This window comes from Gopherus flavomarginatus, chromosome 12 (genome assembly GCF_025201925.1).
Source record: "Gopherus flavomarginatus isolate rGopFla2 chromosome 12, rGopFla2.mat.asm, whole genome shotgun sequence".
In the NCBI taxonomy this organism is placed as follows: domain Eukaryota; kingdom Metazoa; phylum Chordata; order Testudines; family Testudinidae; genus Gopherus; species Gopherus flavomarginatus.
Window position 1 is genome coordinate 32,758,140 of NC_066628.1, and position 14,283 is coordinate 32,772,422.

Genomic DNA, 14,283 nt, shown 5'->3' on the forward strand with positions numbered 1-14,283 from the left:
AAGAACAATTGCCCTGTCGACAGCAGGCTGGGGCAGTGCAAACTTTCCTGAAAACCCCTATGTTCTGCTACGCCATAATATTCCAGTTAAGGGCACCCCCACAAATCTGCCAGCCCACCTACTGCAATAAGCTCCTCATGTTCGGTTAGAGTTTTATTATATTGGTTAATAGACTCCTGTGACCCCCAGAACCTCAGTGACAAGGAAAAGGGCTGTAGAGGATTACAGCCTCTCATAGGTACGGTGCGTACATTCTTGTTCACCAATGTCATGTGAGATCTTAAATAAAAGCTGATGTCATTCTGGTCACCATAATCGTCGTACAATTTATGTACAAATACTATGTAAGGAGCTATGTGTATATAGAGAAAATATGTTTTCAGTCTGTAGGTTCTAGTCCCTTGCCAAGGCAAAAAACAGGTTTTCTGTCATATGAGATGTTTATCCATCTATCTGTTCACATGTAAACGGAGCATTGTCTCGTTCACAATGGGCTGCTGATAAGCTGAATGAAGCTGAATGAAGATGAAGGATTGCAGAGGACTTCAGAGAAAAAATGCTTAACAGGAAGAAGCAAGTGGAGGGAATAACCCTCTCTTGAGGGAACACTTCAAAGGTTTGCTGGACTATATCTAGGGGCAGAGAAGGCATCCAGCCTCTCTCTCTCTCCCCACTCCCACAACTGAGGGAATAAAAGGAGAGGGCTTTTACCTCATGAAAAAGTGGTCTCAGCCAGGCTTGGTTGAAAACACTGAGGAGAATGTTGGGTAAGATAAAACTTCTTTAGACAGGAGGTTAACCTGTTAGTTTAGGCTCTCGAGGGCATGTTACAGTTTTGTTTTATATGTAACCATTTGGCTCCAATATTCTTACTCACTATTGCTTGCATCTTGAATCTTTGATGCTAAACATATTCTTGTTTTCACTAGACATATCTCAGTTCTGTGGTGTTAAGCAAAGGACTGGTCCTGAGCTGGATCTCACAGGCTGGTGTGCACTGTTCCTTTGGGAACAGCAGGCCTAGGAGTTTTGAGAGTGTTTGGTGGATAACGGTCTGGACACAACAGGCCATGTTCTGAGGACTCAGGGGTTTTGCAAAGAGAGAGTGAGGCCATGTCTACATCTAAAATTTTGCAGCGCTGGTTGTTACAGCTGTATTAGTACAGCTGTATAGGGCCAGCGCTGCAGAGTGGCCACACTTACAGCAACCAGCGCTGCAAGTGGTGTTAGATGTGGCCACACTGCAGCGCTGTTGGGCGGCTTCAAGGGGTTTTGGGGAAGGCGAGAGCAAACCGGGGAAGGAGACCAGCTTCGCCGCGGTTTGCTCTCGCGTTCCGCGAACCACCCTGCAAACCGCAGGGAAGGAGACCTGCTTGTTCGGGGAACGCGAGAGCAAACCGCGGCGAAGCTGGTCTCCTTCCCCGGTTTGCTCTCGCGTTCCGCGAACCACCCTGCAAACCGCAGGGAAGGAGACCTGCTTGCTCGGGGGTTCGGCGAACGCGAGAGCAAACCGGGGAAGGAGACCAGCTTCGCCGCGGTTTGCTCTCGCGTTCCCCGAACAAGCAGGTCTCCTTCCCTGCGGTTTGCAGGGTGGTTCGCGGAACGCGAGAGCAAACCGCGGCGAAGCTGGTCTCTTTCCCCGGTTTGCTCTCGCCTTCCCGGAACCACCCAGCAAACCTCAGGGAAGGAGACCTGCTTGCTCGGGGTTCGGGAACGCGAGAGCAAGCCGGGGAAGGAGACCAGCTTGATTACCAGAGGCTTCCTCAGGTATGCTGGGATACCTGCTTATTCCACGGAGGTCAAGAAACGCGCTGGTAAGTGACTATACTTGATTACCAGCGCTGGATCACCAGCGCTGGATCCTCTACACCCGAGACAAAACGGGAGTACGGCCAGCGCTGCAAACAGGGAGTTGCAGCGCTGGTGGTGCCCTGCAGATGTGTACACCTCCTAAGTTGCAGCGCTGTAACTCCCTCACCAGCGCTGCAACTTTCTGATGTAGACAAGCCCTGAGGCCTGGAAGCCAGTGCTTGTGGTTTCAGGGAGCTGATCCTCAGCAGGCACAGAAAGCCACTCCCCACTAAGAGCAGGTGGTAATGAGGTGCCTCACAACCCTGGTTCCCCTGCGGAGCATCACACCTACTCACCACACCCCTTTGAAGATAAAAATCAGGAACTGTGAGGGAAGCCATTGACTTAATTTTCACCTGCAACCTGAACCATGATTTAAATGTAGGTCCCAGAGTTAAGATGCAAATGCACAAACCCCCTACATCACTAGTCTTATATATTGTGGGTGCCATCAAGCTAGAAGCTCCGCGTTCACCATTCATTTATTACTGGGAAAACAGCCAGGGATGACCTGGGCCTGCCAATAAGTGGGGAGGGGGAACCAAGGGAAGGGAAGGGAGACAGGCAACCAGCTTCAGCGGCATCACTGAGCACACTCAGTACAAGCCAAGCAGCAATCTGGGGGGAACGGAGACCTCGCATGCTCCTTCTTCCCCCCATGCTTCACTTCAGACAGCAGCAATGGACTTGTTAGGGGCCCACTCAGTGCAACAAAAATAACCCTTTACTCACAAGACTGAGGCTGGGGAACCCACTACTCTATTTAGCTGTCTCACAACAAGCTGAGCTGGTGGGAAAACTCCCCCTGATAAAACAGGAAGTAGGGGAGCGGAGCAGCATGGCTTCATCCCCAAGTACTCTGGGTAACTCAATTAACCCCATGATGACCACTTTACTGCATCACCATGCACAATTGATTTGTTACTGTACTAGGGCTAGGTAACAAGGGGCCCTGTATTTTCTCCAGCAAAATATACTGATTGGAAGAAAATACTTTGCAACTACCTAATTTGTCCATGTTGACCTAGTAACCTGGATCATCTTCGTCCAAATCGTCCCCATTAGGTGGCAACAAATGTACCTCTCTACATTACAATTTGGCCTATTTGGGGTTAACTCAGCAGATTCAGAACCTAAATGGTAAGAACTTTAGAACTGTAATTTCAGTTTGCGAGTGGACTCTTCCCCAAAAAACCTTTACTCAGCCTTCACTGAAGAGAATCCGTACCTATTACACACACCTTTATACGTATGGAAGTGGCAGCAGGCCAACCTGCAGGTGGAGCTGGCTGCAATTACACATGGTATGCTGGAAAGGCTGCAGCATGACTGGCCGTCTAACCTGGGTTTAAGAGCACAACATTGCGTAGAAAGGTGTTACTCCCAAAAAGCTGGGCTTTGTACTAAGTTATTGCTCATTCAACCACTCCCTTCACCCCCTGTAATTTTAGTTAAGCAACTCCCAGCAGTGTGATGGGCATGTGCCAACTCCAAAGGCTTTTTCTAACCAAGCGTGTCAGCAGTTTGCAGGAGAGGTGAGGCACAGCACAGCAGCAGGGGCAGGGAGCACTGTGATTTCCGCTGACACCTGTCAGTAGCAGAAGGTGCAAGGAGCTTTCTGGAGAATGCACTAAGATGTTTTAACTCAGCTGATAGCAGCACTGCAATATCAAGAGGTGACGCACTCTGCACCCTATGCTCTCAGCTTGAGGAATGAAGTGCAGGGGTAGAGAAAGGGAACAATCTGGGCTTAAATCCAAGCGCTGTACTAGGAGGAAGAGGGAAGTGCAGGGGACTGGTTGCAAAAATTAATCCACAGCCAAAGCCATGTTTTGAATAATAAAGTCTCCGTGCCTTGGTATAGAGTTTATTTATTGTTGCTGTTCTTATAAATGCTGGCTGAACATTTGATCCAATTTTCTCTAACAAGCTGCCATAAAAAACATCTATTGACTTTTTGTTATCCTTCTGGAAAAAACCCACAGAAATGAATAGAAAGGGATAGACTTGGAGATTGTGAAACATCCTGCAGGATTTAGTAGAGAATGATTATCCCACCATAGAGTTTTATAGGTTAACAGCACAGAATTATTTTTTTTCCCTTCACTGCCCGGGACACCCCCCATGCAGGGATCAGTGCAGGTCTCATACAGCCAAGCAGGTAAGACTGTCTACAGCCAGAGCCTGTGAAGAGGTACAGGGCCTTTGTGTGACTAGCCACAGCCTCCAGGGGATCTCTTGCCGGGGGCTTCCAAATGGGAGTTGGGGGATGGGCCCATGGCTTTCTCAACAGGTAAAGGGAGACAAAGTCTGTGATGTGGGGAGCTCTCTGCAAGAGGATCCTAGTGGGGATTTCCTTTCCCAGAATCCCCTCCGTACCCTGGCCAATAATTTCAACAGAACCCCAATGACTTCATTCCTATTAAACCCTACAGGACTTTTCCATAACAATAGTGGCCCATTTTAGAACCTGGGGAGGGGGCGGGGGGGAGAAGGAGAATCACTATTGCCCACTGTAAACATGTCCAATCTTGGCAGCTAACCCAACTTACATGCAAAGGGGCAAAGCTAAACCTTAGGGAATAGTTCCCCTAGTTAAAATGGAGGTAAAGTAGTTTCGCAAGACAGGGTGAGAGGAAGGATTATCTCTTAATGGAAGGTTTACTCATGGAAGCATTAGTGGAAGAGAGATGGTGGTGATGGGAAATATTGGGGTTGGAACACAAACAACAGCTATGCACCCCCAAAGTGGCAGCACCAGAAAAAAAGAGTTGAAGCAGATATGTAGCAACAGGTTATGTGGAATGTCATCGCTGCTTCCGAGAGAGCTACTGTATTGTCATTCGGACACCACCTCACTGCAAAGGAACCAACCTTTTGTTCATTTTAAAAGGGTTTATTTTCCAGGTGAAATTGAATAGGAGGGGATGAACCTGCCTTGGTGACACATCTTCAGATGAAAGTACTCACATCAGAGGGAGCTACCACAGACCAGTTGAGGCTCTTAGAGAATCGAAAGAGTGGGGAGGGGGCAGAGGCCACTCAAGACAATCTGCTGCCTTAGACAAAACTTCATTGTGCTGCCCCTCTGCTGTCCCCTAGAATGGAGAGGTTTCTGGAGGAACGCAATGAGCCTTCTGATGGTTCAGGAGTTATGGCAGAAGGAGTGGCAGGACGGGGGAAGTGCCAGGTTGTAGCCCCACTCCCTCCGGTTTGGCCCAGCTGCCCCTCTATCACGAGTGGGTCAAGGACCACTCAGGCTTGGCCTCACTGCCTCTGCCACTCTAGGCAGAATCCGCTCACCTGGGCAGCTGCCCAGTTTGCCTACAGCTAGAATGTCCCCCAGGTGAAGGAAATACTTGTTTTGGACTGGTTTTCCAAGTGACCTATCAAGGGTGAAAGCAAGAGTCATTCAAAGCTTCTTGCCTGGGCTATGTTTCTTTAAGAAATCTCCAAAAATAGATCCTACTCCCCCTTTGAAAACCACTGCAGTTCCCAACCCCACATAGGCACTTAGGCTTCAGCAGCCACAAAATACGCAAGCAGTAATCTATAGCATATGGACGCTTGATTCACATGCACATTTGGACCTATGGAGGCTACAATTATGGAGAAGGAGAATAAAAGTCATAACAATGTGGGTCAAATCCAGGGACCTTTATTTCTCTGGAATGGAAACTATTCGCCAGCCTGAACGAAAAATTGCAGGCGGTGATTGTACATTCTTTCAAATAAAAAAGAAGATGAATTTGGCTCCATAAATTTCTGTCATAAGAAACATCTTCGAATTGTACACCAAGCTTTTTACAAAGCATCAATGTTAAGATGATTTTACCATGTTCTATCACATTCTCAACCATTTATACAGAATACGCCATACCAAATGCTACATCAGCTTAAGACATTTTAAACATTAGTATTAAAAAGATACAAAGGCAGGTTGGTTTTCATTGGGGTTTTTTAAGACATTGGAGTTTTCTGTTTGCTTGTTTTCCTAAGGAAATTGCTAAAAAAATATAATAACTTAGTTCATAGGGACAAGATGGGTTAAAATCCAGCCTTGGTTGCTTGGCAGCCTTTTGAGCTCGTACCTCTGTTGCTTCCATGGACACGTTCCACGTGGCTCTCACTCTGCACACCAGATTTCTCCATACTTTTAGTTAATTACCGTTTTGTTCAGAGCGTTCACCAGGGCCAGGAATTAGTTCCGGCCAAGCACTAAGAGCAATCTTCAGCCAAATAGGGGGCATCAGTCTGGGCCAATTTCACATGGGTTTAGCCCTTTGTCCTTTGCCTCTTTGTACATCCTTTGGAAGTCTTTAAAACGAGGGGCACAGCCTAACCTGGCCTCCCCAAATTGCATGCGTCCCGTGAAGAGGAAGTCTCCATCTCCTGGTTTCACCCCACATTCCAGTGGGGTCTTTATTTGTCCCCGCCAGCTCCCATTTTCCTCTGTGGGCTGAAAGACTTTGCTCTTCTGCCTGTAGAGTTTGTTTGCGCTGATATCTATTACAGATTCTTGCTGCTCTGCCTCATTTGTTACATCTTGGATGGAACCCCTAACAACTAGGACACAAACAAAATAAAGGGAGAGTTACATGAAACTGCTTTGTAGGCTTGGGTCCAAGTTCAGCGTCGATATAAGCAGGAGTGATGCATCCACTTACATCACCTCTGAATGTGACCCAGTAAGTTCAAATGACTAAGAGGGGTATTTATAATCTTTGCAGCCCATCTCCTGGACTACACAGGTCCACTTGCTTCTATTACTTTAAATTCAAGCATGAGAAAGTTGCATTAAAATACTAATGTAATAATTATAAGAAAAAAGTTAAACCACAGTCAAAAGCATGTTCAGAATATTCACGTTTCTCTTGGTCAATACATTTTGCTTGTTGCTGCCATTACAACTATTAGCTGATCATTAACTTCCCCCTTCAGAAATCTGACAAGAAAACAGCTTTGGTCTTTTGTTAGTGGCCCATTTTAGGACATCAAGGGGAAAATCCTATTGCATGCCCCCAAGAAACCTTTGAACTTCTACCTCTATTATTGTTGCTAGGTCTCTCTTTGTCTTCTATAGAAACAGCTAGCCAAGTACAATGGCTTTAATTGAGGCCCTTCATGTCTCCTCCCATAAAAATGTTCTCTCTTGGTTCTTTGTGTGTCCCTTGCCCACAGTTTGTTTACAGAAACTGGCAAAAGTTCCCTGTTTGTTGTAATTTGGTGTTTAAATTTAATCATTGTTTGCAGCGGTTTCTGTAGCCAAATCCAGCAAACATCATAATAAGGGGGAGAGATGGAGGAGCAGCAGCAGAGAAGAAAAAAAAACTCACCGAAATCACTAGTGCAGACAGCCAAAAGGACTTCTGTATCACTGCAGGGACGGCAGGGAGCTAGAAAGAAAGGGGGCAGAGATAATGAGAGACTGGAAGACAAGCTGTGGGATTGTTTGTGTTAGTAAACAAGTGGCTTGCATTCAAATGACTAAACACTTAGGGTCCAGTAACCCAACTGGCTGAGAATGCTCAACAACCCAACTGAAGCCGGTGGCAACTGACTGTGCTCACTGCCCAGCACCTTGCAGGATCAGACCTTTAAGATTAATGTATGTTCCAGGAGGAATTTTTAAGAGATTCACCACATAGTGATTATACTGTGTATGTATTATATGTACTGTAGAAACCCTCTTTAAGTGTACAGACATGCTTTTTTATATATATATTTTTATGCCTACACACTTAAAGAGGATTTATACAATATATATATATGTGCAGATGCAATTTATTATGGGTATGTTAATAGTATGATCCATTTTAGAATTCAAAGCCCTTGTAAAAGCTTTGAAGATCACATTGGATTTAAACTATTAGGGCAAAATTTCCTTTCTATAATTTATATAAGTGTAGTTGAGTTACTTCTCAAGCTATTTAGCCTAACAACAGATCAAAGATCCAGTAGGTTGGGGAAAGGGAGCATATGTTTGAGGACATCAAGACAGAATGGAAACTCAAGCCCATATCTGTTAAAACTCAAGTAGTACAAAGACCATTTCCTGTACTACTAGAAATATCTGAGTATCTACACTAATCTAATCAATGCAAGAATGTGGCTCGTCTTTGTACTCAGCCAGCTACTTCTGAAGAGAAGGTACTGTAGTCGCAGTACAGCTGTTTCTATAATACCCTATTGAGTGAAGGAATTTGCTTATTATCAGGGTCTACACTATCTAGCAATACTAATCAAGTCTGTTTGTTGAATGCTTGAGGATCAGAGCATGTTCTTGTTGTTTGATATTATCTTAAGGTTGCACTTGAATAAGAAAAATGAAAAAATATCAACTGTGGATTATTATAACTACTAAAACAGCTAAATGGAGATCACATAACGGGGACATGGCTAAGTGTTAAAAAGCAAAATTTAGTTGATCAGACAATCTGAGATTAAAGCAAATTAAAGTCATCCAAAATCATTATCTGAAACATTTAATAAGAAGGTTTGCCAACTTTCAACCCTGATGGCAAATCATCCATTGCACTAAGAGGTAAATTTAGACAAATATGAACAAGGCTCCCTAGCTCAGCTATTTCCTCAATGCTTAGCTTTTATCCTTTTTATTTTAGGCAGCATAACCATCAACATAAGACGCAGCAAATCTGTCTTGTTTTCAAAGGTCCCATCAAAGCAGTGATCCAAAGAGAATAATTACTACTGCCGGTCAGATGATTAATACATCATGTAATACACTGCTTAATAGGATTAACTGGAACACAAAATGCACATTTCTGGGCAGGAGAGATTTGAGAGAATAACTCAAAACAGGCTGTGAAATTCTTGAGAGCTACAGACTAAGAAAATAGGCAAAGTGGTTTTGATAAAATGGCCCTGACCTGAACCTTTACCCAAAGACATGAACCAAACAGAACTTCTGAGGATTACAATTAAAACAATCAAACCACACACACACTTTCCCTTACCCAGCATTTTTGTGCTATTTTATACCATCCCACTTTTCAGTCAAGTTTGCAAGCACTGTATCAAACCCAGCCAGAACCAAGAAAGCTTGAATGGGAGACTTCTAACATAATTTCTTTTGATTGGCATCCAGATCAAACTTCCAAATCTTCTGATAGCTAGTAAAACTAACATAGGCTGATTTAGCAAAGCACTTACGCATGTATTTTAATTCCATTGATTTTAATGGAACTTAAGCATGTGCTTAAGTATTACACAGTCTGCTATGGCCCCAATTCAGCGCATGTGACAAAGTTAGGAAGTCCAGAACAAAAAAACATTTTATTGTATTAGGTTTTACAAAACCTAGTAATGGAAAAGCTGTGATGATTTTTTAAAATGTCAATGAAAACAGTTGTGTGTTTAGATCCAGTTATCTCTCTGTTGCTCTTACAAACCCAAACAAAATATCTGCACATGAGAACAACCAGTCCATTTTAGTTCTCAAAACGGAGTGCAATACAAGTAACAGTATTAGACCTGAAAAGCAAATGATACATTAAAGGTTCTTTTCATTTTAATAGTCTAATGGTAGAGAACAGTAAAGAACAGGACCTGCAGGGGCGATGCCTGTGGATGGGGCTGTGCACAGCAGAGCCGCCTGGCCGTACCTCCATGTAGGAGGTGGAGGGTGGACATACAGCTGCTTCCGGAAGCCATTTGAGGTAAGCACCCTCCGGAGCCTGCACCCCTGAGCCACTCCCTCCCCTTGCCCCAGCCCTGATCCCTCTCTCGCCCTCTAAACCCCTCGATTCCAGCCCAGAGCACCCTCCTGAACCCCAAACACATCATTCCCAGCCCCACCCCACAGACTGCACCCCCAGCCAGAGCCCCCTCACGCATCCTGATCTCATCATTTCTGGCCCCACCCCACAACCCCAGCCAGAGCCCTCACCCTCTCCTGCACCTCAACTCCAATTTTGTGAGCATTCATGGCCCGCCATAAAATTTCAATACCTAGATGTGGCCCTCAGGCCAAAAAGTTTGCCCATCTCTGGTATAACACGTACGATGTGTTAAATTAGCGCTGACTTACACATATTACAGTAGTTAACATCTGATCCAGGCTGCTGACTGGCCATGTTTTCTCCATCCAAGGCCACAATGCCATGCACACCCTGGTCCCATCCTACAATGCGGACAGCATATTTATTTACACCAAAAAATGTTAAACACTTATTTTGTCCCAGGAGAATTAGGATCTGATTGAAGTTATTTTATGGAGAAACCTGCACAGTTATTAGAGAAGAGCATCACATTCACAGCAGGACGATATTCTCCCTACACTCCACATTGCATCCCTTGCTTGCTGACTACATTTTGTGGCTTACTAGGTTCTCTCACTTTCAACACTTAGCTATCGGAACTAGAGACAAAAGAAACCCCAAAACTTCAACCAGTTTGATTTTTTAAAACTCATTAATTCAACAAGCCTTAATTCATGCAGCAGCAGAAGAAAAAAGCAACATTTTATTAGTTCCCTCCAAAGCCCAGATGCCTGTAACTCAACTATAGTGCTCATGGCATAATGCCTGCATTGTGCATGTCGGCTGCCAAATCTATTGGGAATTCCTCTGATGGATTTTGACAGTATCCTGACCTGAAGTAACCTGAGGTAGCCCCCCCAGCCAGTGCCTCTGAAGGCCTCTCTATTCAATTCACTGCAGAGGGGGATGTAATTACATCATTCCTCACAAGCTAGCAGTCATGTCCCAGCTGCTTTGAGCGATTTGCCCTCTGAACCTGATGTTACTGAGGAGGACATGGTGATACTAACAATAGACTGCACTTGTTGGCCAGCAGACTTGTTGAACCTGTCTCTCTGTCCTTCCCATGGGGAAAACGGAGGGGGTGGGGCAGAGAGGGCGAAATAGACGGGGTAGAGAGAGACTGCTGATAAACTGCAAATGCAGGTGATCACTGCTTGGTGTTTCTAAGCTCAATGGGCTTCCCAACAGCATGTGCTGGAAAGGAAGTAAAGATGAATGGATTTGGAAGAGATATCATTCAACACAGAGACTAGATTCAACTCTGATTTTAATACATCATCTTGTGATAAAGAACTGGTGTTCCCACCATTTAGGGAGCCAAAGCATTAAGGGCAGGTGCTGGGGAACAACCTAGATGAATCCCAAAGCCAGCTTTTGGGATCTTCCAAATCTACAGCTGAGGCTGCCCCTCTTCCCCTGACGTGTAGCAGAATTCCAAAATGCATGTGGCCATATGTGAGCTGCTGCTACCACCTGAAATTGAGGGAGGAGATGGTTCAGAAGAGATTACATTTTAAGATGAAATCCCTAATAACTTGCTTCCCTCCAGAATCCTCACATTGGCACTTCAGAACACATACAACCCATATTACCTACAATAATGTACCATAAGTTTTATAAGTAACTATCCTCAGCCATCTCGACTCTCCCATGCCTTGCACCATAACCCATTGTCTACACCTGGGCAAAGCGATCAGAATGACTGCTTCATACCCCTTCAATATTGAGGCAAATAACTGCACAAGAAGCAAAATCAGTCCAATGTCAGGAATTTCCAAACCACCATGAATAAGCAGAATCTTCAGCCACACTTGTATTTTTGTCCAACCATGCATCTTTAAATATCTTGCCAAGGCCAGGTGCCCAGTAGTGAAAAATTCCAGCTTGTCATGAGACATCCCCTCAACAAGCCCAAGATGTCTAGTTTACTGAGCGCACCTCATGCCATCCCTCTGCCCTATTACTGTCAACAGCCTACATGTTGAAATGTACAAGAACCCTGCTGGCAGACAGCAGGCAAACAGGGTTCCCCTTTAGGCAGAAATAGAAAGGCTTAATGCAAAGTGTTTGCAGAAAACCGCTTTACTGAGGCATATCCTTTGGTTTCTAGGAGTGCATGCCTGCGGTGCAGTGGGGGGGGGGGCGCAATGGTGGTTTGTTTGTACTTCCCATTCCCCACAGAAGATGCCATTCTCTCACATTACAGTCCTTCAAAGGATTATTTATAAATCAGATGAACATTAGCTTTAACTTTAAAATCCATTGGGAGAACCTGAGCCTGGCTGAAGCTCTTATCCCTCCTAACTAAACACAGACCCCCAAAAAACTATGGAACTAACCTAACATTTTCTGCCATCACATTGGTCATCACTCTCTTTGTGTGTTAACAGCCATCTTGTCTGGTCTAATTAGTTTACAAACTCTTCAGGGTAGGGATTTCTCTGCTCTGTGTTTGTGAAGTGCCTAGCACAATGGGGTCCCATTCTTTGTTGGTCCTTATGTACTACCACAATAAGCATGATTCCTAATAATGCCTATTAGTCAAGCTCAGCCCAGGAAAACACTGTCACAACTGCCCTCCCTGTTGGCAGTCTCAGAAAACAGAGCAAGGGCTGAAGGGGCCCTGGAGACTGCACTGTCCCTTATACTCCTAGAGATGTTCCTTCCAGGTAAGAGTTAGTGCAACTCTGCACAGCAGTAATACACACTGTGCTTATTTTGGGGCCACACCAGAGGGCTTCAGTCTTCAGGGAATGTCAGCACCAAATTCACATGGAACAAACGGCTTCAAAATATTAATCATCAATGATTCTTGTGATGTAAACTTAATTTTAAAATGCACAGATGTGGCCACTGATTAATATGCATTTCTCATGGAGTCATTTCTACTTAAGACTCGGCAAAATGAGTTTTGTCCCAATGATTCTGCTGGTGGTGGAGTATTTGAGAAACAAAATATTCCTATTCCATGGCCCAATCCCACTCTAGCTGCCTCAAATCAGAGCAGGCCCTTATAAGTTAATTTTCCCAAGGTCTTCTTAGGCTTCCTTCTGGAAGAGTTCAACATCTCCCCAGGAAATGAACTTCAATCCAAAAAGCCACTATTCTGCACCAGTGGTAGCTGAGGTATCTGGACAAATGTTCCATTTATCAGACTATGACTGCCTGCATCAACCAGGACACCACCTACCTTTCATTCAGGTTGGGGAGCTCTAACACCCACCATGTAGCTTGAGGGGTGGTGGAGCAGGAACACACAGGAGGGGAAATCTAAATCACTTATCACAGAAGTCTGAAGTGCTGCTCTAGATAAGCCTTCAACTCCTCTTCTCCTCCCATCAGCGTTCTGGATCTGGATTCTAAGACCCGCCTAACCCCATCCCAAATGCAGCCTGAAATGGCATCAATGCACCTGGACCTGAATTGTGAAAGGACAGACATCTTAAATCTGCCGCAAACAGGCTAGCTGTGACTTCATGTCTACAGAACTACATCCAAGCCACTTGCACTATAGACAATACCTCCAGCCAGAAAAATCACATGATGGAGAAAATATGGAGGTCTAATGCAGAGAGCTTCTCCACAGCTGTGGCGGAAGTTAAATGACTCCTGACCACATGACACAAAAGGAGCCATCGCCTCACTCCCTTGCTTTATGGCATTTTCCTGTCTCTTATTTGGATAGTATTACACGACTCTCTGCAAACACTGCAACTTTCCTATACTAATGTTTTAGCATGAAAGTCCAAACTGTATAACAAACATACAGCAGTGGAACATGTGCTCAGCTAAATAACATCAGGATGCAGGTTTGAGAATGACTTTGTTTCTCTGACAAGCAGAAGAGAAGAATCGTGCACTTGACACAGTGGGAAAAACTCTTGCATACAGAACTGTACTGCAGTTGATGGAATCACATGTGGGATAAATCCAGCTCACGGTCTTTGTTGGGAGGTATTAGTGTCATTAAGCAGGGCGAAGCTGAACAGAACAGGTAACCTCAGAGAAGATATAAATGGCAACCCAAAACAAAGATCATGAGTGAGGATACTAAACACTATGCCTCCCTGCTACTGCTGGCCTCTGATAATCTAATAGTGGCACACATAGTAGGTCAAAGAACCAATGATTGGGGCCTGAATCTTGTCAATCATGACACTAAAGCAGGAGTGGGCAAACTTTTTGGCCTGAGGGCCAAATCTGGATATGGAAACTGTATGGCGGGCTATGAATGTTCACAAAATTGGGGGTTGGGGTGTGGGAGGGGTGAGGGCTCTGGCTGGGGGTACGAGGTCTGGGGTGCAGGAGGGTGCAACCAAGGGGTTCGGAAGGTGGGAGGGGGATCAGGGCTGGGGCAGGGAATTAGGGCACGGCAGGGGGTCAGGCATGCAGGCTCCAGGTGGCGCTTACCTCAAGCAGCTCCCGGAAGCAGTGGCATGTCCCCACTCCAGCTCCTACATGGAGGCATAGCCTGGCAGCTCTGTGTACTGCCTCATGTGCAGATGCCACCCCTGCAGCTCCCATTGGCTGCAGTTGCTGGCCAATGGGAGCTGCAGGGGCGGCACTTGGGGTAGGGGCAGTGTGTGGAGCTTCCAGGCTGCCCCTACACGTAGGAGCCGGAGAGGGGACATACTGCTGTTTCTGGGAG

The 14,283-nt window shown here is 45.3% G+C and overlaps 1 protein-coding gene across 1 annotated transcript in view; it reads right to left on the reverse strand.

Moving 5' to 3' along the window:
* Positions 1–5,493: 5,493 nt before the first annotated feature.
* The window catches only part of METRNL (meteorin like, glial cell differentiation regulator), a 30,099-nt gene continuing 21,309 nt past the window's right edge, over positions 5,494–14,283 (reverse strand). Inside the window, exons 3-4 of the mRNA XM_050919421.1 lie at positions 7,188–7,247; positions 5,494–6,417 (exon numbers count right to left, since the gene is read on the reverse strand). Of these exons, the coding sequence (XP_050775378.1) occupies positions 6,101–6,417; positions 7,188–7,247 (377 nt within the window). The 3' untranslated portion in view covers positions 5,494–6,100. The remainder of the gene's footprint in view (positions 6,418–7,187; positions 7,248–14,283) is intronic.